Below are 25,118 nucleotides of genomic sequence, written 5' to 3'. Positions count from 1 at the left end.
TATATATATATATATATATATATATATATATATATATATATATCAGTATCTAATTCTCCATATAGATACGCGGTGATGACATCCATAAGTCGCATGTCAAGTTTTTCTGAAATCACCAAACTTATTAAGTAACGAAACGTAATTGTGTCCATTACAGGAGAGTATGTCTCTTCATAATCAATTCCAGGTCTTTGTGAAAAACCTTGTGCAACGAGTCGTGCTTTATATCTTGCAATCTTATTTTTCTCGTTGCGTTTCCTTATGAATACCCATTTGTAACCTACGGGGTTCACACCAGGTGGGGTTTGGACTACTGGTCCAAAAACACTTCGTCTTTCCAAGGAATTTAATTCTGCTTGGATTGCATCTTTCCACTTAGGCCAATCGTGTCTCTGTCTACATTCATCAATAGAGCGGGGCTCAATATCATCACTTAATATAATTTCAATGGCTATTGCAAATGCAAACATGTCGTCTATGATTATTTCATTTCGATCCCACAATTCATTAGTACATGCATAATTTATGGATATTTCTTTGCTTTGATGTACTTCTGTCTCTTTAGGGAAATGTGTCTCATCAAGGACATTTTCTTTTTATGGAAGTACAAAATCATGAATTGTGGATTTATCATTCATTTTCTTTTCTTGAATGATTTCATTTTGGTTCAACTGTGCCCTCATCTTTCTCTTTCGAGGGGTTGAATCTTTTGAACCTGGGGGTCTACCACGCTTCAAGCGTGCACTGGATGAATCACTCGTTGCCACTTTATTTTACCAACAGAGACATCAATTCATGCAGGTGTGTTTGCAGCTGGTATATGTGACTTTGTCACTTTCGAAGCATCATTAAATTCATCTGGCATTTGATTAGCAATACCTTGAAGATAAACGATCATTTTCACTTCATTTTCACATTGAGTGCTTCGTGGATCAAAATGAGATAAGGTGGGAACAACCCATGTCAGCTCTTGCTGTTCTTCTGGAACGGTCTTTTCTCCCCTTAACGACGGGAAGACTGTCTCATCAAAATGACAATTAGAAAAACGAGTTGTAAACATATCACTAGTCAAAGGTTCCAAATATCTAATGATAGATGGTGAATCAAAACCCACATAAATTCCCAATCTGCACTGAGGTCCCATTTTAGTTCGTTGTGGCGGTGCAATAGGCACATAAACAGCACAACCAAAAACTCGTAAATGTGAAATATTTGGCTGATGTCCAAACACGAGTTGTATTGATGATTATTGGTGGTTGGTTATGGGTCTTAGTCGAACCAATGATGCTACGTGTAAGATGACATGTCCCCATGCAGAGACTGGCAATTTTGTTTTCATGAGCAAAGTGCGGGCTATTAATTGAAGCCGCTTGATAAATGCCTCTACTAAACCATTTTAAGTATGGACATGAGGAACATGATGTTCAACATCAATGCCCAGTGCCATGCAGTAATCATCAAATGTTTGAGACGTAAATTCACCAGCGTTATCAAGTCGAATGAACTTAATAGGATAATCTGGGAACTGTGCTCAACTTAATTATCTGAGCAAGAAGTCTCGCAAAAGCGACATTTCGAGTAGACAATAGGCAAACATGTGACCATCGGGTATCAACCAAAACCATAAAATATCAAAATGGTCCACAAGGTGATTGAATAAGTCCACAAATATACCCTTGAATTCTTTGCAAAAATGATGGGGATTCATTATCAACCTTTAGTTGTGATGGTCTAATTACCAACTTCCCTTGGGAACAAACCTTGCAAGGGTTATCATTTGAGACATCAATGTGTCTGCTCAATAATGGATGTCCATTAGAGTTGGTAATGATTCTACGCGTCATGGTAGATCCTGGATGACCCAGACGGTCATGCCAAAGCATATAAACCTTTGAATCCATGAACTTCTGGTTCATGACAGCATATGTCTCAACTGTTTTTATGTATATATAATACAATCCACTCGATAAACCATGCAACTTCTCCAATATACGCTTCTGGGTATCATTTGAGGTAATGCATTAATATTCCACATTTTCTACACTTTTCGTTTCAATGTGGTATCCATTTAGACGTATGTCTTTCAAACTCAACAAATTTCGAATGGATCGAATAGCGTATAATGCATTATGTATGGACAATATTGTTCCATTTGGTAACATAATCTGGGCTTTTCCTGAGCCTTCAATTACATCTGATTGACCTAATATTGTTGTTACCTTTACTTTTGCAAGTACCAAATACGAGAAATACTTTCGATCTCGAAGTATTGAATGCGTGGTTGCGCTATCTGCAAGACAAAAGTCTCCGCCATTGCTCTTGTTTTGAGAATAACCATAACTTTTATCCATGTTCTCTGAGTAAAGAAATTACAGTTAAAAGCAGTTTATTCATACTGGAATACTACTTTTATTGAATTGAAAATGCGAGCATTAAACCACAAGTACAAATAACAGGAGTACATTAAACATAAATGATTCAATCGGACCCATAAACTTCATTCCTTCTTTCAATAATAAAGTCTGAAGCATCCAGGTGGGTTGTGTTCAACTGTCCTAATAAATTGGTAACTGGATCAGGTGTTTCCATTGGTTGAGCCTGGTCGAGGAAATTGATCTCGACACCCTTCTCCTTGAAGGAGGCTTGATACATATCCACCAGATGCTTTGGGGTGCGACAAGTACGCGCCCAATGTCTGTTGCCACCACACCTATGGCAAACTCCTTCAGAATTTCTACGAGTGTTCATATGAGATTTTTCTTTCTGACGATTTGCATTTTTAAAGCTCAGACCTGGATTATGCCTTGGAACCTAGTTATGAAACTGGACACCATGGTTCTTACCTTTCCCGTTCCACCGGCCTCACTTGTGGCCACATCCTCGTTTGTAATTATTGTCACGGAAGGATATGGTATTCCCTTCAAGGAAAGCAGCATTCACTTCTGGGAACGGTGCTGATTCGGTCAATCGGGACTGATGATTTTTCATTAGGAGCTCATTGTTTTGTTTAGCTACCAAGAGCACAGATATCAGCTGGTTGTATTCAGTGAAGCCTCGCACTCTATATTGCTGATGTATAAGCACGTTAGAGGCATGAAATGTGCTGAAAGTCTTTTCCAGCAAATCTTCCTCAGTAATAGTATCCTCACAGAGCTTCATCTGAGATGTAATTCTGAACAACGCAGAATTGTACTCTACTATTGACTTGAAATCCTAGATCCTTAGGTGAGTCCATTCATAGCGAGCTCTTAGAAGAATCATCGTTGTCTGGTGATTGTATCTGTTTCTCCAGGCCTTCTAGAGGGCTAACGGATCTTCAACCGTTAGGTACTCGCTATTTAGTCCCTCATCAAGATGGCGACGAATAAAAAACATGGTCTTCGCTCGATCTTGAGAGGATGAGATGTTTTCTTCCCTAATGGTATCTCCAAGATTCGCTGCTTCCAGATGGATCTTGGTATCCAGTACCCATGTAAGGTAATTCTTCCCAGTAATGTCCAGAGCAGCAAAATCAAGCTTTGCCAAGTTTGCCATTTTCTTTTCTGAAAGAAAAATGAGGTGTGTAAGAACTTGCAATAATCTGTGTTCTGGAGGAATATATTGTTAAAACTTCTGGTTCTTACAAATTTTGATCTTCAGGCCAAAATGATAAGTACTCAAAACTTCAAGCTCGAGATTTTCATGATTAATGAGAATGGTGATTGTACCGCACCATTCTCATCGAAACAAGTACAGGATGGGCAATTATTCCGCACCACTATAAACAGCAGGAAAATTTAAATATGTAGAGCAGGGTGGACTATACCGCACCACCTAAAATTGCGATAAAATTTAAATATGCAGAGCAGAGTGGACGATTATACCGCACCACTTAAAATTGCGATAAAATTTAAATATGCAGAGCAGAGTGGGTGATTATTCCACACCACCTAAAATTGCGATAAAATTAAATGTGTAGAGCAGGATGGGTGATTATTCCACACTACCTAAAATTGCAATAAAATTAAATAGCAGGTAAATTTAATTATGCAGGATAGGGTGGGCGATTATACCACTCCACTTAAAATTTGCAGTAAAATTAGATCTGCAGTCCAAGATAGGCGATGATACCGCACCATCTTGGATTGCATAAATAAACACTGGGTTAGTAGTCAAGAGTTACACCAAACAAGAAATCAAAGATATAAGTAACTGTTAGGTTGAGAACTAGAACTAAACATGGTGCAAACAGTTCTTCACGAGGGTATATCCAGCAATTGAGATAGAGGAAGAAAAAGACTAGTAAAAACCTTAGAGGAAACAATTTTTTTTTCTTTCGATGAAGGGAAAATGAGAAATGGTTAGAGAGTCGTGCTGATAATGTGTTATAAATAGACAAAAGTTAGAGAAAAAACCTTTGCTAAGAGCGAGGACGAAGTGGTACAAAATATCACACTGTTTAGTTTTTTACTACCACCACAAAAGTATTGCAGATATTAGAAAATGAGGGATATTGAGAATATTATATTTCTTCCTTTTCTCTTCTTGATATTCTCTGACTTTGAACAATCGAAGTGCTCTATTTATAGAGCCACTTCAATGGAAACTTACAAAAGGATTACTATTTAGCATATGAGGCTTTATTATACACATGTGGGCAAACATACCCACTATTTACAACAAATAAGACATTTTTCCAAGAAGACCATGTGCATAAGCCCAATATTTTTCTTCACTTCTCTCCCCTCCTTTGTTGTTTTATCACTTTTCTACCCCTACATTATTTTTCTCCATTCTTTTCCAGTATATTATGCATTAAGTACATTTTAATTTTAGTTTAAGATCTACACTTTGGTTTTGAGATGAGTCTTTCTATCTTTTGATTTATATTTATATGCACACTTTCTATCCTCCAGTCACAAATCTTGTAGATCTAGTAGTGGAAAATCAAATTTACTTGAATTTGTGGTTGAAATATGTGTTTGGTATTAGAAGTAGAAAATTAGAAAAAACATATATATAATTTTGGTTCATGAACCAAACTATATGGTTTTAGTAATAAATTTAAGCAGAATCACACCAAATCGAACCGTTGAAATTTTCTGGTTTCGGTTTCATTTTGAGGGTGGAACCGGACCGTGTCCACCCCTATTTATATTTATTCATTTATATATTAACCCATATGAAAGTTCGCATGGAAAGTACATAATTTGTTCAGAAATGTGCAAATTTGATAAAAAAATTATTTTCGCACTCACTTTTATTCATTTTTAGCATTTGATTGATCAAATAAAAAAATCAAGAGAGAAAGAAAAAGTGTGCAAAATCATTTACCTTATGCACTTCCTTTTTTTTCCCATGCAGCCCTTCCTTTTGCGAGTAATGATGGAAACATCTAGAAGAATGAAAATTTAGAGTATGAAAATCGTTGCACATGTGAATATCCGTACTATAATTATTGCAAAACAATATAAAAGAAACTGAGGAGCTGTTACAGAATATTGGCACTCAAAAAACATTATCTTTTTAACTTCTCGAAGTGCAGCTTTTCCCCTATGTTTTTATAAGAGATGCGTGTATGGTGATGTTTTTGGAATACCAATAACATCGCTTTGTTATGATTTGGAGCATAAAATTTGAGTCTTGAGATTGTGTGTGAGTGTGAGTGTTCTGATTGTTTAACCAGAGATTATCTTAATTTTGGCTGAAAAAATGTCAAATTGTTTCCATGGCTGCGTGTTTTTGTTGGCTATAGTAGTATTTGCATTAAGTACACCATGCTTGCATGCTCTATAGATTGTCAAAACTAAGACAAGAACTAGTGTTTTTGTCTCCCTTAAGTTTGTGTTGGGACCAGGATCAGTTGCAGACAAGTATTACTACAATATCGACTTCCCGAGAGGTCATATTTCAATCAAGAGCTTCAATCGTGAAGTAATTGATAAGGAAGGGAATCTGATTCCCCTTCACGAATCTTATCTCCATCATTGGGTTGCCGGAGATATTATGGCCGGATAGGTTTTGTCGAGCCGGAGGAGATTAGTTTTGAGGAGTTTCAAAGGTCGGATTTTTACTTCGTGAGAAACTGTTGGAACCAGTCACTAACCCTAGCAACCCTAGCATGTCTTTTCACATCACAAGTCTCCAAGTAATCATGGATGCACAAGTCAACCGCTTGCATTTCAGTTTTCCAGCTCCTTGATTCAAAGCCCTTAACTTGCTAATTACTTCTTAGTCTTGGATTTGATGTAAATCACCTTAAATTATGGAAAAGCTTGTGTCCTAGGTTTACCCGATCTCTAGGGTTTCATGTAAAGATGGTTGCTTGTAACCATTTGTTTCTCTTGCCTGTATATACTGCCTTGTACATTCAGAATTATTCATGAAATAGAAATACTTTAAAACCAAAAAATTCACATGGTATCAGAGCGGTGTCATCCTTGACATGTCTCTGCCCGTGTTGTTTCCGCTGTTGTTCTTTTAAGCTTCTGTAATGGCTGAGGAAAGCTCAGTCAATCTTGAGGGAGAAAGCTCTCAGGTAGCTCCCTCGAATTTTTTAAATGCTGAAGTCAATACCAACCAATGTCTATACTCGATGCTGTTGAATGAGTTCAACTACCTTCCTTGGTCTAGAGCAGTTTCACTCGCTCTATGAGGAAGGGGAAAGTTAGGGTTCATCAATGGAAGTGTTGAAACTCCAAATCCTTATTCTTAGGCCTATGAAGCATGGCTATGCAAGGATCAACTTGTCATGTCCTTATTGCTCAACACTATGGAGAAACATGTTGCTGAGATATTCAGTTACTATGAATCCTCACAAGATTTATGGAAATCTATGAATGATATGTACGGAAACTAGAATAACGACACTAGAGTATTCAAGTTGAAAAGAGATATTGCTTGCCTTCAGCAAGAAAAGAAGTCCTTTGTTCACCTCATCAGTATGATATGCTGTAGTAGTAGTATTCACTCAAGTTATGATAACGCATCAATATTCCGGTGTTTGCCGTTTTGTATGAACTTAGTTCCTTTTTTTTTTTTATGATTGAGGCTATATCTTTCTATTATGCAGGTTGAATATGATGTCGAAGAGTCTTGCAGTGCGAATAGTGATGCGTGCATTGACAGCCAATCATCAATGGCTACTATGCCGACTGGTGGTTATGTCGTCTATGGTGTAGCTCATCAACACATAGGGGGAATCAATTCAACTCTATATGGAGAGGTGATTTCTTCTTCTACTCTTATCAATTTGGTTTCTGCTAGCCTTAAAATAATCTCTTTCGACATATGGTAGAACTCAAAAACCCTTGATAATTCCTGCTAGCCTTAAAATTATCTGCAACTAGACTGTAACAATTTGCAGTTGAATATCAGAGTGCGTAACGAACAAAACTATAAAATAATAAGAATATTATTAAACAAACTAGAATGCCGAAACGGCTACAAAATCATAAGAGGCTACATTGTGAATGACTTGTTCATTCTACGAGCTACGAAACATCATATATATAGAGAACTAACCTAACCATAATAAGCAAGAAAACGAAACTCAAATACTAATGGGCTAAGCCCAAATTCAAACAATAAAATAATCCTAAATTCCAACACCCCCGTCAAACTCATGGCGGTACACGTCACGAGTTTGCCAATAAGCAGATGCGGATGCAAGCTCCGTTAGGCGGACAAGACAAAACAAGCTCCGTTAGGCGGACACAAGCTCCTTTAGGCGGACACAACAAGGCAAGCTCCATTAGGCAGACAAGACAAGACAAGACAAGCGGGCAATCAATCAAGTGAGCAAACGAATAATCCAGGCCTCAATCAACAAGGCCCAACAGATTGTGGACTCCGCTCCATACCTTTTTTTTCTTTTTTTCCTATTTTCCTGTTTTCTTTCTTTTCCTTCTTCTTTCTTTAGTTCCGGTAGAAAAATGGGCTCAAAACATGTGTAGACCAACATTCTGAACCCAGACTCCGTGGTGCGGTTGCAGCTTTTCAAGCGAGAAGCAAAGAACAGTTGCAGGATTTCAGGCAATGATGGAGGCGTGACTGGGTGGCTTGGCGGCGAGGTGGATTCGAACGACAGATGTCTGGGTTTCTGGTTGCAACGGCAGCGTGCAGATGGGGTTCGTGGGTCTGGGTGAGAATGAGAACGAGCAATGCGGTGGTGGGCGGACGGGTTTACAGGTTCAGGGCTGATTTGCAGCGTCAGATGTGAACAATAATTGGATCGTACATGTCCGAGTTTTAGGCAGCAAGGCGGTGTGGCGTGGCTGGTGGTGCGACTTATGGTCCTGATGTAGATTCCACACAGGCGATGAGACGGATGGGTCTCCATGCAGCATGCGGCGGCGGGACTCTAATTTTGCTTTCATCTGTTTTTTTTTCTTTTTTTTTAAACTACCCACAAATAAACAGTCTAAACCATTCAAGGCAGAAACAAGATCCCAAAACCAAACCAGAAGAAGAAGAAGAAGAAAAAAAAAAAAAAAAAAAAAAACAGTTTTCACGAACCTAATGTCACACCCTAAAACTTGAGGTGTGAGATTAGGTAAAATAAATAGAACAAAGTGGTTGTTTAAGGATGCAAAACAAATCTCATCTTAAGATTATGTCAACGAAAATTTAAATTTCCCAATTCCCTTAAAGTTAAACTACAAAAGTCAATTTAAAGAATAGAGTTAAAGACTCATGGTAATACAACTACAAAAGCGACCTGAACCGTAAAATTCACCGAAAATAGCTTGTTCAACCAAAATGAGTGAAAATTTCCAGATCCAAACTAGAGCCATGAAACTAAGTTGTGTCAAAATTTCATTGATTTTCGAGTTCGGGAAGTATAGGAAAATTTTTAAACTAAAACAGGCATGCTACTGTTTTCTTGTAAAAACAATTTCAGCAGCACCAAATTACTTTGCAAATAAAACTATCTATATTCCAAAGAACAAAAATCTGAATTTTGCAACATACCACTTAGGTAATAGATACACACCCACAGTTTTAAACATAACCAAGTTCATAGTGATTCTTCAAGAGCCATTCATAAAACCTTACAAATTAAAATAAGTTCACAAAAGACCTTTAGGGCTTCTAACAAGAAAACATTTTCAGGCCATTTGAGGAAAATGTACATGAGCAAAACTATACAAGTCAAAAGACGAGTAGTTATATATACATGGTTCTCATGGCCCAGGTAAGTAGTGACTTTAACCCACTGAGGTCTACAACTTAGGCTACTACACAACAAAAGGATCGATTACAGACAGAGACCAACTATACAACACTTTGGTAGCTCACCCAAAAGACGTGGACGCCCGGACTCCCTTCAATTAGCCCACACTAGAGCTGCCACTTGAAAATCAGCTAGTTGACTCTACACACCTGAAAGTACATGTTTAGAAAAACGAGGTGAGCATAAAATGCTCAGTAGGGGTAAGTCTGTAGTCATTTAAAATCTCTAGTGCATGCCGAAAGTAATAAGAGTTATTCAAAACCGTTTATTTTCACTACTACGTAATCCAACAATTTGAAATATGCTCAAAAATTTCTGACAAAAAAATCAAAGGTTTTGGAGCATTCGTAGCTTGATAACAATGGTACAACACACAAGTTCAAAATCACTTCTTTTGTCATAAGGATAACAAAGCCATTATCATTTAAAGAATCACTAGCACACCAAATCACAAAGATCTTCTTTTATCCCAACAAGTGATAAGCAGATTGGAAAGAACCATAATATACCTAGCCAATATACATATCACATGTATTTATCACTTTCGTAACTCATTCTCACAGCCCCCACACATGGAGCTTTCCTCGGGGAACCTTGGGTCATTGTGCCCATAATCAAACAACTTCACGGGTCATTTTGCCCATTCATACATTTCTCAACATTCTCAACTGCACAGGTATTACACCACTTTTCATCTACTTTTACAATTTGAACATTCGTATCAAGATGCTTCAGAAATTGATATTGAGTAAAATGAGAGGCATGCACGTCAAAACACAATTTTAAAAAAAATCATGGCAATCACTTTAAACTCCCCAAAGTTATAGCAACGAAATTCGAATTATTCAAATCAATCTAAAGAGTAATATTTGTTCCACTTCTTCCACATAATCGAAAATGGAAAAACATTTCAAATAAGCTTGAAATAGTGCTCAAATGCCAACAATCCTTGATCAAGTAAAAATGAAAAATCAAAATACTTTTATAGTTAAAGCTCCCCTACCTCAAACTAAATTTCTTGACATTCAACTTCCAAGGAGTTCGTCGACTTGTGCCATAGTCCCCTTATCCTTCTCTTCCTTATCTATAAGCAAGAAAAATCATCACACACCACTTATACAAATATCTAACAACATACCCTAATTCAAGGTTAATTGGGGACTTTAATCAAACACTTGGTGCTCAACTCTAAAACTATAACATGAACTATGATACCTTCATGTTTCCTACTCCCACCCAAACTAATTCATGGGTTAACAAACAAAAATAAATAAAATAGATCTCAAAGGTAAGAGAAATAGATACCTTAAATGGAGACAAAGGAAAGATCCTCAATTGTTCTAATCTTCACAAGCAAAGAAACTAAACTCCTCTTCCTTAGATTTTCTTTTTGGCAAGTTAAGAGCTAAAAGGGATAAACCCCTTTCCTTTCTTTCGGCTGGAAGGGAAAAGGAGCTAAATGGGGGGTTTCTAGAACCCATCCCCCTTTTTATCCTAAACTAGACAAGACAACAAAATGATATTAAACAAGAGCAGATTAAATCCCGAAGGATTGTACCTGCTTTGATACCAAGTTGAATATCAGAGTACGCAACAAACAAGATTATAAAATAATAAGAATATTATTAAACAAACTAGAATGTCGGAACGGCTACATAACCCTAAGAGGCTACATTGTGAATGACTTGTTCATTCTACGAGCTACAAAGTATCATATATATAGAGAACTAACTTAACCCTAATAAGCAAGAAAACGAAACCCTAATACTATTGGGCTAAACCCAAATTCAAACAATAAAATAATCTTAAATTCCAACATTTGCACCTTGCATTTCCAAGTCCGTGACCATATTGTATGTAGGATTTTGCTTTAATCACTGCATTGTGATATCTAAGTAATGTGCTTGTTTGTGATTATTGTAGGATGGACGGGTTCTGTGTTCGTCAATACCAATTTATGGAAAAGGGAAGGAAGCTGGACATGAGGCTGGTTATATTGTAGCAATGTCGACTTGTTATCCTCAACCCGGCTCAGTCAAAATAAACGATGGGGAGACTCTGACTCTAGTATCTAATTACAGTAGCGCCCAGACACACACAGGAGTTATGGATCTCTTCTACATTTTGGTTGCAGACTATCTTCCAAAGTCCGCTGCGCTTAGCTTGGACACTACACTTTGAGCAATATACCAATGAACATTAAGGTTGATGAATCTAAATAACGCGTCCGGGTTGTTTTTCACCAAAAATCAACTTCTTTAATCAACCGAGTACTGACGTGGTTTTGTTCCTGCAGATTTCTGAGTCGTATAAGCTAAAGGTTCCCGCGTCCTTCATCAATGCCAATGAGGAAGAGGTTGGCGATGGCTATAGATTGGTTTTGGTGTGAACTTTTACGTATGAATTATGTGAAGTGTCTTGATTCTACTTCTCACTCAGTGTCAGTGCAGTGATATGTAGATATAACAAAGCCAATGTACCCTTTGGTTGAACAATTATTTGAGCTTTTTCTTCAAGTGTTTTGTTAAATGTGGTGAACTTTTGAAGCTCAATTCATTATGTTCCATATAAAAAGCACTCCTACCTTTTGTGTGTGCACCGTGGTATGATGGATGCTAGGAGTAGTTTGCAAAATCTAGAGTATATGGGTTTAGAAGCATGTCATCAAATCAAGACTCCCTATTTTTGCCAAGAGAATTTCCTTTTAACAATTTTGCTCGTGTACGTGGCTATTTGGTTTAACGGCACTCAATTTCTACTTTATGAAAAATGAGTTGGAATCTCATATACAACATTTGTTTGTTCATTTACCGCAATGTGATATTCTGAAATACTGTAATAGAGTGAAGTATGAATGTAAGATGTGGGTACGTTGTTTTTGTTTGCTCCAAAATTGATTTGGATGCGTATATATTTATCTAAATGTATTAAAATTCAAGTCGATGAATCATGTCTCAACCTAATGTAACTAAGAAAATAGTCGTGTTGGAATTGGTTTTTTAATTTGCATGATTTTTTACATTTTTACCTGCGTGATCAAATTAAAAGTCGAGTTAGTTTAGGGTTGATTGAACCCAAATTTATCATCAACATCTCATTAAATTTTATAAAACGAAAAATAAAAAGTAAAATAACATGGCTGAGGGAAATAAACTTGGAATTTGGGTAAAAGTCAGAATTTATAAATTGGCATGCACCAATTCTCTTGTTTGGATTTATAACATAGAAATTTAGAATTTCCGCGTGGAAAAAAAACTTGGAATTTGGGGTCTCCAATTTCCAAGTTTAAATTCCATGTAAATAGGTGTCATTTCCCAATTTCTATGATTGGGAGTTTAACACTATGTTTAGATGAAGAAATTTAAGATTACTAAGGAATTTTAAAATGAAGGAAATTTAAACGATGAAATTTTATTATATAGAATTTGTGAATTTTCTTGTTTGGGTAACCTAAAAGAACAATGGAATTGAATACGGAATTTGTTGTTTTTAAACTCTCAATCATAGAAATTAGAAAATGACACATATTTATATGGAATTTAAACTTGGGAATTGAAGGTCCCAAATTCTAAGTTTTTTTTCCATGCAGAAATTCTAAATTTCTATATTTTTGAATCCAAACAAGGGAATTAGTGCATGTCAATTTACAAATTCTGTCTTTAATCCAAATTCCAAGTTTATTTTTTTCATCCAAATATAGTGTAAAATTAATAAATTTCATTTTCAATTCCATTATTCTTTTAAGTTAACTAAACAATAAAATTCATAAATTTTATAAAATAAAATATGTTCATTTCAATTTTCGTTATTTTAAAATTTCTTAGTAATCTTACATTTCTTCGTCAAAAACGCAAAAAAAGAAAGTGGAGGAGTGAAAGGCGACCAAACACGAGGAAGAATATCCACTTCCATTCCAGAGCGATCCTTCTCCTTCACCGTCAGGCTCATATCAGACGATCTTCACCTCCTCCGTCGTATTTATATACTTCAGATAATATATATATATGTATGTATGTATATATATGCCCACTCGGCTGTTATAATCTGCGTTACCGGTCCGCTCCTTAACTACCATTAAATCCAATCCACCCAATTTCTAAGATTGAAGAAGAAGTTGAGTTCCCATCTCCCCCAACCCTCATTTCCTTTGTCCTGTTTTTATCTTTGCTGAATGGCGATGGCTGAAGAATTTATCATGAATTTATGATCGAACACCCAAAAATCCACCAACCATTTGCCCAAAATTCGCAAATCTAATACCTTTAATTGTGGGTTGTGATCGATTTGATCCGCCATTGAAGAAACTCGAAGAACATTGAAGAAGAAGAAGGGGACATAAGAATTGGGTTTTTATGTCAGGGGCAAAGCCGGCCGCGGCAGAGCATGTCAGCTTCTCCAAAGTAGATGTGAACAAGTCCACCGCCTCCGCCACCGCCAGAGCCGACGGATGTTGCAATCCGGTCAAGAAAACTGGACCCATTTCGATGGATCACGTTCTTCTAGCGTTACGGGAGACCAAGGAGGACAGGGAAGTCCGAATTCGAAGCCTTTTCAATTTCTTCGATGCTGAAAATCTTGGGTATTTGGATTATTCTCAGATCGAGGCCGGACTGTCGGCCCTTCAGATTCCTCCGGAGTACAAGTACGCCAAGGATCTTCTGAAGGTCTGTGATGCCAACAGAGATGGAAGGGTCGATTATCCCGAGTTCCGGCGGTACATGGATGACAAGGAGCTCGAGCTCTACCGCATTTTTCAGGCCATTGATGTTGAGCACAATGGCTGCATTCTGCCTGAGGAGCTATGGGATGCCCTTGTCAAGGCTGGTATGCCCCAACTTTACTTTCTTTTGTTTTGAAATTGCGAAAATTCGTTAACTTTTACATGCTAGTTTATACTTCCTTCGGTAGATTGTAGAGCATTGGTATCATTCTTTGAGGCATTGTTTATAGTATTGCTCTGACTGTAGTATGGTTTTTCACTAGGGAGCATTTTTACCTTTGTGTTCTAGTTCTACATTGAGAATGCATAGTTAGAACTGTAATATAATTTCTGAAACTGTTTAGAAGGGAACGAAAGTGGTAGGGTTTCCATTTCTGTAGATTTAAGTGGGAGGATTTTTTATTTTTCACCTTATAAGTCCTGGCAGTTTTTAACTTGTAGGGATTGAAATGGATGATGAGGAACTTGCCCGGTTTGTAGAGCATGTTGATAAGGATAACAATGGTATTATAACGTTTGAAGAATGGAGGGATTTTCTTCTACTGTATCCACATGAAGCAACGATTGAGAACATATATCATCATTGGGAAAGGGTGTGCCTTGTGGATATTGGTGAGCAGGCTGTTATTCCAGAAGGAATTGGTAAGCATGTTCATAGGAGCAGATACTTTATTGCAGGTGCTATAGCTGGAGCCGCTTCTCGTACTGCCACTGCTCCTCTTGATCGCTTGAAAGTGGTTTTGCAAGTTCAGACATCACGTGCTTCTGTGGTGCCAGCTATAAAGAAGATATTGAAGGAAGACGGTATCCTGGGGTTTTTCAGAGGTAATGGAATAAATGTTGTGAAGGTAGCACCTGAAAGTGCCATCAAGTTCTATACTTATGAAATGTTAAAGAAGGTCATTGGAGATAATATGGGGGCCGACGAGGGAGATATTGGTACTGCTGGTAGACTTTTGGCCGGTGGTATGGCAGGTGCAGTGGCACAAACTTCTATCTATCCGTTGGATCTTGTGAAAACTCGGTTACAAACTTGTACTTCAGAAGCTGGAAAGAGTCCTCGGTTGGGGACATTAACTAGGGAAATATGGATTCATGAGGGACCTCGGGCCTTCTATAAAGGTCTGCTTCCATCTCTTCTTGGGATTGTCCCCTATGCTGGTATAGACCTCACTGCCTATGAGACCTTAAAAGATATGTCAAAGACATATTTTCTTCACGATAATAGCGGTACAGTTTCTCTGGTTTTCTGTTTTTTTTTTTTCTCCTTTTTTTTATCTTTTTCATCTCGATAACATTTTTTGTACCGTTTGGTGAATTGCCTTTTAAATCTTACTTTTTTCCAGAACCTGGTCCTCTCATTCAGCTGGGATGTGGGACAATATCGGGAGCTCTAGGAGCAACATGTGTTTATCCATTGCAGGTTATCCGAACCAGGTACAATTTCATGGCTGAAGTCTTCCACTACTGGTTATTTATTTTTAGTGAAGAGGGCACATCCAAACTACTTGATTTTCTTCACTTCATGTTAGGTTTTCTATACCTAGTGAATTTGCTTTCGGTTTTAATATATTATTTCTTTCCAGATTGCAAGCTCAACGTTCTAATACAGCTACTGCATATAAAGGAATGTCTGATGTATTCTGGAGAACCCTTCAGCACGAAGGCTATAGAGGTTTCTACAAGGGATTGTTTCCAAATCTTCTCAAAGTTGTTCCAGCTGCAAGCATTACATATATGGTATACGAAGCCATGAAAAAGAAACTAGATCTGTAGCGAGTTGGTAACTACATTGATCTTTGTAGTTAGAAATTGTAACGGAGCTGACGGTGACGAGAAAGAAAATGAGATTACTAGTTAAGTAGAGGATACGATTGTTATATGACAGATGGTGTCCCCCTTCAGGATACGGGGCACAGGATTTTCAATTTTGTAGTCGGAAAGCTTTTTTTCCCGGATTTATCATAACTTGCTATTGAGAAACAAGGTTACAGGCCATTCGGAATTTGATGGCAAACGTGAAAGGTATTATCTTGCTCCTTTTTCTGTGTTTCTTAAGACTTATCTCTCTCTTTTACAGCAAGATTTGGGCGGGACTTGATGCTGTTCTCTCAACTAAATCCGTATGTGGTCAAAATTACAATGAGTATTGTCCCGCTCGTTTCGTAACTTCATCTTGTTCTCTTGTTGATATCATATCCTGAGATGGATATGCTGTAGTGTGTAACTGAATTTCTTGGTTGCTTGCTTTGGCCTTGTATGTTATTTAGACCATCTTTAACGCTTTGGTAAAAATATAAAATTTTTAATTCAAAAGCGTTTTTTTCTTCTCCAACCTTTCTGGATTAAATTTTTTGCCCGAAATTATTAAAGAATGAATTTAGGCTAAATTTTTTTTTTTTTAAAAAAATGCATATCATGTAGATTATCCTAATTTGCCCCAAAAATCAATTTGAACTCAAAACTGATTTTTTGCCAAGGGTTGGAGTTGGAGAAAGTTGGGGGATGTTTAAAACCTAAATTTTAGGTTCTAACCCAAGAGTTGGAATGAGCCTTAGGTAGTTGCTTGCATTTCCAGTTCCAACTGGTCGTTTATTGCGCCCAGGGAGTCGTACAAACTTAAGCATGTCTATAAGTGCAAACTGGCATTGCTAATTTGTAATTACCAGCAGCAGCAGCACATAATTAGCGTTAGGTGGTTGTAAGATTATGTGCAAAATCAACACATAGGAAAGCCAAAAGCTCTTATGCACCTGAGATGCCACCAAGGTGGTATTTCAGGCCATTCATGTGTTGTCATGTCATATTTATTACTTAATATATTAAGAATCTTACATCCGTTGTTTGTATGATTGAATATTTGGGACACTGAGTACATGACATCTCAAATGCAGAGAAGTTTCTCTACCATTGAACTGATTCAAAGATAAAGAACAAAATGCAAATATGAGTTTTTTGGGAATCTCAATGAAACACTCCCAGTACTGTTGACTTTTAACGAAAATAACATTTTTACCTTGAAAAGTCACTCCAGGTACTCTTCACTTCACCTTTATTTTGCCATTTTTATTTAAACTAAAGTTTTTGAAGCTTTTTCGTTAGTTTTCATTTTTATTTAATCCTTAGCACAAGCTTAAAGTGTAGTAATTCTTTCCAAATTGATATTTTTAACTACAATACTGCAACGTTGAAAAGTTATTAGAAATTAAGTGGGAAGAACAAACAGATCCACATAGACCCTCAAAACAGGCATAGAATTGCTTTTTTTTGGTAGCTATTGGCAAGAATCTCAGCCATGTAAATAACAAAGACCACAACTGAAGGGAAGAAGCTGCCAAACATTTTGAACATACACCATTCAAAATAACTTGGCATGCTTGTTTACTCTACTATTACATAAAGATCCTATTACATAAAGAGTTCGACATGTGAGGAAAAAAAAAACATATAGATTTTGACACTCTTCTTTTAGCCATTTGCACTCCAAACCGAAAATATGTTATTATTTATCTCCTTATTGACGAGAGGGGCGCAAGAGGCTCCAAAATGAGTACTAAAATCGCTAGCCGATAACAAACCGGAAGAAAGGCTTTGCCTCCCCTTTGCCTTTTTGACTTGCCTTCTGTCCCTTCACATCCCATCAAGTGAGGAAGAGGGTGGGATTGACCAAGCATGTAGAAGAAGTTCTACTCACGTTCTTCATCATCTTCTTCCTCTTCTTCCTCCACATTTTTGTGTGTGCTTTAGCCAGAGAGAGAGAAGAGGGGAGGGGGGGGGGGGGGCGCTTCTTAGATGGTTTACAATGAAAGTGGGAGTGTTGTTATTTGCATCTACAAGTGTATATATAATTGTATGAACCTTTCAACGAGCTAGGTAGGTTGCTGGTGGCATCCATAATTTTTTAAGGCCTAATCCGAATTTTTTTACCACAGGGGCTATCATTTTTTAAAGATTGTTTAGTGAAAATAGTGTATGAGATTGACATAATTCTTCATTTTGGTTCGTAACAACGAAAACTGATAGAAGTGATTCCTGAGTTTGTCAACAGTAAATCATTATGGTCACTCCATAAAAAATCTATAAATATCCTTGTTAAGTGGAAATGTTGGTTTAACAAAAATATTCTTTAAAAAGTGGTCACGTGACAGTTTAACGAAGACATTGACAAATTATTCACAGAATAACCAAAATGATTTACGGTACATAAACTCAAGAACCACTCATATCGATTTTCAATATTAAAAATTTAAAATGAGGAGTTATGTCCATTTCAAGAACCATATTGACTAAAAAAATCCTTTTTTCAAATCATAAAGAGAAAAAGAGGAACGCAAAGAAGACGAAGGAAAGAATCACAACTCTAATGGTCCCCATTAGCATTATTAATCTCTGATTGAGGTAAGTGTGCTTATCTTTTTCTTAGAATATTATCACTCTTTCTCTGCTTTCTATCAATCACAACATTAGCCTTTCAAGATAAGAGAGAGAGTTTTGCGTTCGAAATATCGCTCGTAATAAAAAGTGAGTTTTATTCACTAAATGATACGTCTGTAGTTAATTTTTAATCTAAACTCACTTTAATTTTTGTTTATTTTTAACATTTAATGAAGAAGAGAAAAACTTAAATAAAGCAGTTTGACCGGTTAAATTATCAGTCACTTACTCTAACAAATACGTTCTCGCTAACGTTTAATATCATCGAACTCCACGAAATCTAGGTTTCTTTATTTGGTAAAACAAGTGAGGGTTCGTTTATTATTAATCAAAGTAATGGGTGGAAAGATGAGTTAACATATTGCCACGTGGATGGATCTTTTGGAGTCGAGTCCAAGGGGGGAATTTGGAAATAGAACTGGTCTCCTCTTTATGGGAGTGGATTTGCACCGTCCGTCTGTGAGAATCTGTGTGTCCGAAGCCACTAATCCACTTAGTGGGAGACCCAAAATGTGGAACAAACTGTTGATTATGTCACTAACCTAACAATAATCCAAAGCTAATCTCTCTCGAGATTTTTCAGTATATTCAGGACACAAGGTGGTACATCATATGTCATTATACAAGTAGTGAGATACTTATATTAAAAAATTAACAATTAAAAAAAAAATTTCCTCCACTTATATAATGACACGTGGTGTACCACCTGTATTCTAAATAGATAAAAAAAAATTCGTCTCTCTTATAGATAAGGAAGACCTAGTGACCTAGTGTGATAAACAATAGGGAATAACTAGGGTTTGGATTTGCTTTAGTCACTAATTAGACTCCTTTATAGATTAGTGTTTGCTACATCTATAAAGTGTTTGCTACATTTGTGCTATGTGCAATAATTGAGGGCATTTGATTTATTCTTAATTCCAAAGTGTAATTGACTAAGGGTCTTTTAAGTAATAAAAACCCCTAAAAAAATTCACATAGCAAAATAGAAATTGAGAAGAAGATGCATGAGCTCTTGTTGTGCATCATTTTGCATATGCCTATTGGAACCCACCAATTCCCTTCAATTTGAAGTCACATAGCAAATGCAAATTTAGAAGAAGATGCATCGAAATTGTTATTGGTACTTCAAGAATCTAATTGTGCATTACAAATTTTTTATATTTAAAAAAAATACTCTTATAAGGAGTGCACAATCTGAGTATGAAGTGTTAATAATAGTTCACTTTACTTATATTTCATTACTTTAGATTATTATTATAGGAGAAAGACTTTTATGTAACGAGAATGTCACTATAACAGTATCTCAAATCAATTGCATACTAACATGTGAAAAAGTTAGATATGTGATAATTAACTTAAGATACTGCAAAATAAAAATCTCAATAGACGTAAGTTTCTCTCAATGAAGTAACATTCCCAATAAACGTAAGTTTCTCTCAACGAAGTAACATTTTGTTCTCTTGGCACTGAATATACGTTGAGTAATCATTTTGAAAAGGAAAAAAAAATTGTTTAGCCCTAAACCCGATTTTCGCGGCCTTGGTGGTGGCTGCTCGGTTCCCCAGAAAAGAAAAACCTAAAGCCGTTTTTCCAATGTCCATTGAGTTGGTTCTAGATAGATTGGACTGGACCTAGGCCCAAGATTGTGAACTTCATTTTAAGATCCGGCCTTCTTCTAATGATATTCTTATTATATTTTTGTACTACAATTGTATATCATCTTAGGTGGCATTTGATGTAGACAATCACAGCATCTAAATTAATTAGCATTTAATTTCAAAATGTTAATCAATAATTAATAAAAAGATTTTAATTAAATGATAATTGTGGTATACGAGGATTTTTTTTTCTCACCTAATATTATTTAAGTGTTTTAATTAATAAAAATATTGAAATTAAATGATGTAACTTATCCAACTCATCTGTCACTTAAAATGGTAAAGAAATATGATATAAAATTGTAGTAAGAATAGCATTACTCCCTTCTTCTTCACTTTCGTACTGGGGATCGTTTTGTTGTCGTATAATTTGCACCAAAAAAGGTAAGAAAAGATTATTGTCAATCAAAGAATATTACCTATTTTTGCATTCAAGCTTACAAATAAGGTGGACGTGCCGGAGTGGTTATCGGGCATGACTAGAAATCATGTGGGCTCTGCCCGCGCAGGTTCGAATCCTGCCGTCCACGTTTTCTTTTTTCTTTTTATTTATAAAAATCAATATTTGCATTTTTTTTTCAATAGCTCCTCCTTAATTTACCGCCATTTCCTTCTTTTTGTTCTTCGATCCTTTTGATTTCCGAAAACATAATGACTGTCAGAGCAAATCGAAGTGAATGAACGCCGCCAGTTCCACCACCATCGCCGCCGCAATCAAACACTGCAAAACCCCAAAACAGCTCCTCCAACTCCATTTCCACACCATCAACAACCCCCCTCTAATCCAGATTTCATCATCCCCATGCCTTCATCTCGCTCCTCCCACCCTTCTCCGCCTCTGCAACCGCCTCCCTCAGCTATGCCGTCGCTCTCTTCAACCGCATCCACCCATCAACCTTCTCCTTCAACAAATGGAATCAGTCTACGGGGTCCCTCGAGAGCTCAAGAATTAAGGGTGCATGACTAATCTGCTTCGAGAGCAGGTTTGATCAAAGAAGCAATGGAGATGATTGTGAAGATGCCGATGGGGGGCGTTGTGTTTGAGTGGGATGGTTTGCTTGGAGGCTGCAGAATCCATGGCCATGTTGAAACGGCGAAGAAAGCGGCGGAGCAAGCGACGGAGTTGGACCCTGAAGATGAGGAGTGTGTTCAGTATGCAACTGCAGAAAAATGGAACCATGTTGTGAATGTTAGAAAGTCGATTGGATGGAGTCACTCATGAGTTCATTGCAGGGGATTGCTTGCATCCTAGGACAGAAGCTATAATTTGGTTTTGAATGGACTTCAAAAAGATCAGTTCGAAGCATGCTACGGTAACCAATCTTTGTTTTTTTGTAAATCATATTTTTAATTTTTTACAATCTTAAACAGAAGTTGAATTTTGTGAGAAAGAACTTCTATGTAGTAGGATGTCAATGTAACGTGTCTCTAACTAATGACAGTGTGTGATTGATTCGGAAATCGTCGCTATCGTTGTCTAATCACTTAGATACTAACTTTTATATAACGAGAATGTGATTGTAGCATATCTCAAACTAATGACAATATGTGATTGGTTACTTTTATATAACGAGAATGTTATTGTAGCATATCTCAAACTAATGACAATATGTAAACGGTTAATGCACTAATGACATTTGATTAACGTAATATACAAACTTTCTGACAATATGAATGTCATTGTAGCTATCTCAAGTCAATGACAATGTATAATTAGTTTATGGTGCACCACTAACAATGCCTAATTCACGTAAGATACTAATTTTAATATCACATGAATATTGTTTTAGAATATCCTAAGTCAATTGTGACTATTACTATAATATATCTCAAGTTAATGATAGGATTAGTTTGGAATTCGTCTCACGGTGGCTCATTGACTAAAGAGTAGCCGCAGTAACATTGTTCGTAGGTAATTAAGTTCTTACTGTCGAGTGAAAGTAAATGATATTTATTTAGCCAACAGGATCCACTTTGGATTTTTTGGTGAGGATCTTAGAGATTCGTAAATTGTGTACGTTTATTGTATATCGTGTAGTCAATTTTTATTAAGTACTGTTTGTTTTTAATTTTAAATAAAAATATTTAAAATAATTTTTTAGTATAAAATATACGATAAACAAACATGATTCGCGAATTCTTGAAATCCTCACAAAGAAGATCCGAAGAAAATCCTAATTCTTTATTTAGTAAGTTTTGTTCCAGTAAAGTACAAGAAAGATTGAGGTGCCAGTTTCAGGAGGGTTCTTCTGACACTGTGCACTTTATAATTCCACACGTGTCCCATTCGCTTCTGTATTGCGTTACGTGGCTCCAGAACTCTCTACCCTTCTCGGTATCCATCTGACTCTATAAGTAATATCCAGCAGCAGTTAGTTCAGGTAAAAAAATCGCTTACTGCAAATTAGTAAGATAAACTGAAACTTCATTTGTCTGGTTTCTGCATAAGATCATGGCTTTCAGATCAATGGTAAAATCTTCTTCTTTTTTCTTTACCTTTTTTTTTGTTTTTGTTTTCTGAGGATTTACTTGCGATTTAATATAAGTGCATCAAATGCTACAGAACCACTGGAAACAAATGTCGACCGGCTTACGCCGATACGCAACGGCGACCTCTCCGAAGATGAAACCCTACGCCCCGGCTGCCGGTGCCACCGAAAATCCCCAACAGAGCTACTTCAAAAGGTTCATGAGGGGCGACTTTGTGCCGGTCTACGTTGCTGTCGGGATGATAGCGCTGTCGGTGGCGCTGGGGCTCCACACCGCCAAGCAGCACCTGAGGTACAACCCCCACGTCTACGTGAAGAAGAACCGGAGAGAGACGCTGCCGGAGGTGGTGGAGCCGGAGCGCGTGGTGGAGGAGTCTGACAAGTTCATTCAAAATTCGTTTTTCAGGAAGGTGGCGCATGTTCAGGAGTTTGACGACTACAATCACGCCGTTAAGGATCCGATCCGGAAAGATGTTTTCGCTCACAAAGCCGAACCGCCCCGTTCGAAAACCGTGACCCTCAAGGACGTCGGAGTAGACCCTATCCGTGCCCAACCCGAAGCTTAGTTAGTTCTGCTCTTCGTTTTTTTTATTTTTTCCGCTCTCGGGTTTTTCACTTGCTTGAATTTCTTGTATTTATCTTTTTAGCTTATGGCTTTAGTGACGGATGATGGTTTGTTGCTGTAACTTTTAACAAAGTATATACTAGGTATTGTAATCTTACAAGTTACAACTGTGCTGCAACTTTACTAAGACGTGGACAAGACTTGATCTGATCTGTTCATGTGACTGGCAGACAACGAGAATCGTAAAATAGTGTTTGGTGTGATGTACAACAAATTTTTTTATTTCAAATAGTGTTTAATGTAAACAAAGTCTTGTGGATTGTGATCGTAAAAGAGATTTGTTTTCCTCTGTTATGAGTAACGGACAGAATAAGAATAATAGCCTAATAGGGACTAATAGGAGAATGCAAATAATAGGAAGGTCCTCGAACTTCCAGGCGGTTTTTCTTTTGAGCAGTTGTTCACCGTTGGGTCTCGTCAATACAGATTCCTATAGTTTTCATATCTTTTTTTTCATTGTTACCAAGGATTTTTTGGGTAATCCGCTCCCAGGAGAGGTTCGGGATTTTATAAATATGGGTGTGTATTCTTTGTTGAGTGTACATTCTTGTTTGAGTCATTCTAAAGGAGCAAAGATCCTAGTTAGTGTAAAACTTAAGTTCTGTTTTGGTATTCTATTTGAAAATTTTAATCATTTCTTAAAATATTTTTTGAAAACAATTTTTATTAAAACTCAAAAACTTGATTGGTTTGCGATTTAAAATTTTTAAATATTACGACTTAAACTAAACAAAGGGATCTAAAAAGATAGGATCACAGGAGAGGGAGAACGAGGAGAGAAGAGGAAGGAAGTAAAGTTCGTTCATAGAGTCTCCTTTATCCGTAGGACCGTCTCCTTAGGAAGCAGGTAAACAATGGTAGTAGCAAAGAGTTGGCGTTGTAAGTACCCACGAGTTGTTCGAGTCATCCTAAACAGTAAGGATCCTAGTTAGCGGAAAGCTTAATTTTCTTTTGATAAATTCTGGGCACGTGAACAACATTTCGTGAAGCTCCTATATAAGGAAGGATGGAAATGCCTCACCCTCGAGGTTAGCGGTGACATGGTTTTTGAAGATTTGTTGACCTATGCTACAATAGCCTTCGGTTCAGTTGCCTACTTTCCCAGTAAGAATTGCGTATCATCCAAACTTTCTAATCAAATCTTTCTGATCGTATGACTTTGTTCATTCCTCTAACCGTCTCGTATATAGAATCAATTTGACAATGCGAACAATCTGCAACAATGAATTCTTGAACGAGACCGTCTACTTCTATAAGAGAGCAATCCGGCTGCTTCCGGGCACCCTGAAGAGCCACACCCTTCCTCATCCTGCTCACATCATGCCACCTTGATGCTGAAGCATATAGATTCGACAACAAAACACGCGATGCAAACTTTCTTGGTTCCAATTCCTCAATCCTTTTGGCAACAAACTCTCCCAAATCCATGTCCCCATAAGTCCTACATGCGAAAAGCAGAGATCTCCATATAACCACATCAGGTTGAATAGGCATATCTCTGATGAACTTTTCAGCCTCGTTTAACAGATTAGCACGACCAAGAAGATCCACCATGCATCCGTAGTGTTCGATACGAGGACTGAGCTTATAAATTTTAGTCATAGCTCGGAAATAGTGAAACCTTTATCCACAAACCCGCCATGACTGCATGCAGACAACACGCCGAGGAATGTGACCTCGTTCGGCCTCACATCACTCGACGCTTCCATTTGTGAAAACATTTCCAGTGCTCCAACAGAGTCCCCGTTGAGAGCAAGACCAGTTATCATGGCAGTCCATGTAAAAACATCTCTTGTCCTCATGTCATAGAAAATTCCAAGAGCCCGTATAATGTCTCCGCACTTCGAATACATGTCAATCAAGGCATTCTTCACTGAGATGTTGGTGTAAAAGACGCTTCTTTCGCAGTATGTATGCACCCATCTTCCATGATCTAAAGCACCCGAATGCCCGCACGCAGATATTACACAAGCAA

At 37.2% G+C, this 25,118-nt stretch overlaps 3 protein-coding genes, 1 long non-coding RNA gene and 1 other non-coding gene across 7 annotated transcripts; 4 read left to right on the top strand and 1 right to left on the bottom strand.

Annotated features, from left to right (window-relative positions):
• Positions 1-5,549: 5,549 nt before the first annotated feature.
• LOC103452281 (uncharacterized) lies at positions 5,550-11,398 on the top strand. Its single transcript, XM_070812388.1, has 4 exons — positions 5,550-5,555; positions 5,776-5,913; positions 7,052-7,204; positions 11,138-11,398. Exons 1-4 carry the CDS (start codon positions 5,550-5,552, stop codon positions 11,393-11,395), a joined length of 555 nt encoding a protein of 184 aa, XP_070668489.1. The 3' UTR covers positions 11,396-11,398.
• Positions 9,008-10,901, bottom strand: LOC103423753 (uncharacterized). The gene is made up of 3 exons (XR_527661.4): positions 10,520-10,901; positions 10,218-10,298; positions 9,008-9,363 (listed from the first exon to the last, which is right to left on the bottom strand). It is a non-coding gene; the product is annotated as an uncharacterized lncRNA (long non-coding RNA).
• Positions 11,399-13,053: 1,655 nt separating the features above from the next.
• On the top strand, positions 13,054-15,974 carry LOC103451662 (calcium-dependent mitochondrial ATP-magnesium/phosphate carrier protein 2-like). Of its 2 annotated transcripts, none has more exons than XM_008391076.4 (4): positions 13,054-14,038; positions 14,376-15,164; positions 15,281-15,371; positions 15,521-15,974. In XM_008391076.4, the coding sequence occupies exons 1-4, from the start codon at positions 13,567-13,569 to the stop codon at positions 15,708-15,710; spliced, it is 1,542 nt and encodes a 513-aa protein (XP_008389298.3). In that variant the 5' UTR covers positions 13,054-13,566; the 3' UTR covers positions 15,711-15,974. The 2 variants fall into 2 exon arrangements, with proteins under 2 accessions (XP_008389298.3, XP_008389299.3); XM_008391077.4 differs by having other exon boundaries at positions 13,071-14,038; positions 14,362-15,164.
• Positions 15,975-20,477: 4,503 nt separating this feature from the next.
• Positions 20,478-20,559, top strand: TRNAS-AGA (transfer RNA serine (anticodon AGA)). Its single transcript has one exon. It is a non-coding gene; the product is annotated as a tRNA-Ser (tRNA).
• A 1,706-nt stretch (positions 20,560-22,265) lies between these two features.
• On the top strand, positions 22,266-23,416 carry LOC103414245 (uncharacterized). Of its 2 annotated transcripts, none has more exons than XM_070812209.1 (2): positions 22,266-22,410; positions 22,593-23,243. In XM_070812209.1, exon 2 carries the CDS (start codon positions 22,608-22,610, stop codon positions 23,082-23,084), a length of 477 nt encoding a protein of 158 aa, XP_070668310.1. In that variant the 5' UTR covers positions 22,266-22,410; positions 22,593-22,607; the 3' UTR covers positions 23,085-23,243. The 2 variants fall into 2 exon arrangements, with proteins under 2 accessions (XP_070668310.1, XP_008350863.1); XM_008352641.4 differs by having other exon boundaries at positions 22,364-22,499; positions 22,593-23,416.
• Positions 23,417-25,118: the final 1,702 nt, after the last annotated feature.

Source organism: Malus domestica, chromosome 14 (assembly GCF_042453785.1).
Source record: "Malus domestica chromosome 14, GDT2T_hap1".
In the NCBI taxonomy this organism is placed as follows: Eukaryota; Viridiplantae; Streptophyta; class Magnoliopsida; order Rosales; family Rosaceae; genus Malus; species Malus domestica.
The sequence above is the reverse complement of the archived record's forward strand: the minus strand, read 5'-3'. Positions and strand labels throughout refer to the sequence as shown.

Excerpts from the sequence above, each read along its gene's own strand:
- LOC103451662 (XM_008391076.4), top strand. The coding sequence starts at position 13,567 with ATGTCAGGGGCAAAGCCGGCCGCGGCAGAGCATGTCAGCTTCTCCAAA. Across the intron at positions 14,039-14,375 it reads GGATGCCCTTGTCAAGGCTG|GGATTGAAATGGATGATGAG; the intron begins GTATGCCCCAAC and ends TTTAACTTGTAG. Across the intron at positions 15,372-15,520 it reads TTGCAGGTTATCCGAACCAG|ATTGCAAGCTCAACGTTCTA; the intron begins GTACAATTTCAT and ends ATTTCTTTCCAG.
- LOC103452281 (XM_070812388.1), top strand. Across the intron at positions 5,914-7,051 it reads TCAAGAGCTTCAATCGTGAA|GTTGAATATGATGTCGAAGA; the intron begins GTAATTGATAAG and ends TCTATTATGCAG. Across the intron at positions 7,205-11,137 it reads ATTCAACTCTATATGGAGAG|GATGGACGGGTTCTGTGTTC; the intron begins GTGATTTCTTCT and ends TGATTATTGTAG.